At 42.6% G+C, this 805-nt stretch overlaps 1 protein-coding gene across 2 annotated transcripts in view; it reads left to right on the plus strand.

The window, feature by feature from the left end:
* LOC107703245 (tropomyosin alpha-1 chain-like) overlaps positions 1 to 261 on the plus strand; it is a 15,923-nt gene extending 15,662 nt beyond the window's left edge. For both annotated transcript variants that reach the window (XM_016505813.1, XM_016505798.1), the window contains one exon: positions 144 to 261. In XM_016505813.1, coding sequence (XP_016361299.1) covers positions 144 to 246 — 103 coding nt within the window. In that variant the 3' untranslated portion in view covers positions 247 to 261. The remainder of the gene's footprint in view (positions 1 to 143) is intronic.
* The last annotated feature ends 544 nt before the right edge of the window (positions 262 to 805 follow it).

Here is an 805-nt window from a genome sequence, read left to right on the forward strand (position 1 = left end):
GACCACCCCCCCCCCCCATTTCCTCTCTTCCGGTTCCCTGATGTACCTCTGTTCCAACCTGCTTCTGGTTCTCCTCCTCTCAATGTACCTTTCCTCCTCTTGTTCCTCCTCCTCTCCTCTGCGACCTATGTGTAAAACACCAGCAAATGCGCTGAGCTTGAGGAAGAGTTGAAAACTGTGACCAACAACCTGAAGTCCCTGGAAGCCCAGGCTGAGAAGGTAGGTGTGCTGCTGCTTCTCTCCTAGGCACACCGTCCACCCCTCCTCCTCAACAAACAGTGATAACCAGTGCTTCTAAATGTTTAACAATTCATCTTTGTCTGTATAATGTCAGTGAGGGGTTGAATTGTGAGCTTACTTTGCTGAAATTACCAGCTTAATTTTCTGATTTGTACTGCTGTGGTGCTGGCCTAACTGGTGCATCAACATTTTTTTTTCGGTAACTCAGTGGTAGTGATTATGGTAATTGTTCAGACAGGGATCCAAAATAAACAATAACTTCTCTTAGATGTCTTTCTGGATGTATTATTAGGTTGTTTGGCAACCTACACAGATGTAATTAAATATTGACTACACCATACATAGAAATACATAGATGCCTAATTAGTGGCTGTTTCTAAGTAAGTCGTCCGCCATATTGGAATGGTCCGAGTCGGTCTGTGAACACTCAAGAGCAAGTTAACTTCGCTTCTCCATCCGTGGTTATACGTATGTATGAATATCTGAATCTCCAGTAGATTTTAGCAGATGATTTTGCTCAACATTAGCTTACACAACATTAAAAAGTTACCATATTTCAAAAACC

This window comes from Sinocyclocheilus anshuiensis, unplaced genomic scaffold (assembly GCF_001515605.1).
Source record: "Sinocyclocheilus anshuiensis isolate Anshui unplaced genomic scaffold, SAMN03320099.WGS_v1.1 scaffold1597, whole genome shotgun sequence".
In the NCBI taxonomy this organism is placed as follows: Eukaryota; Metazoa; Chordata; class Actinopteri; order Cypriniformes; family Cyprinidae; genus Sinocyclocheilus; species Sinocyclocheilus anshuiensis.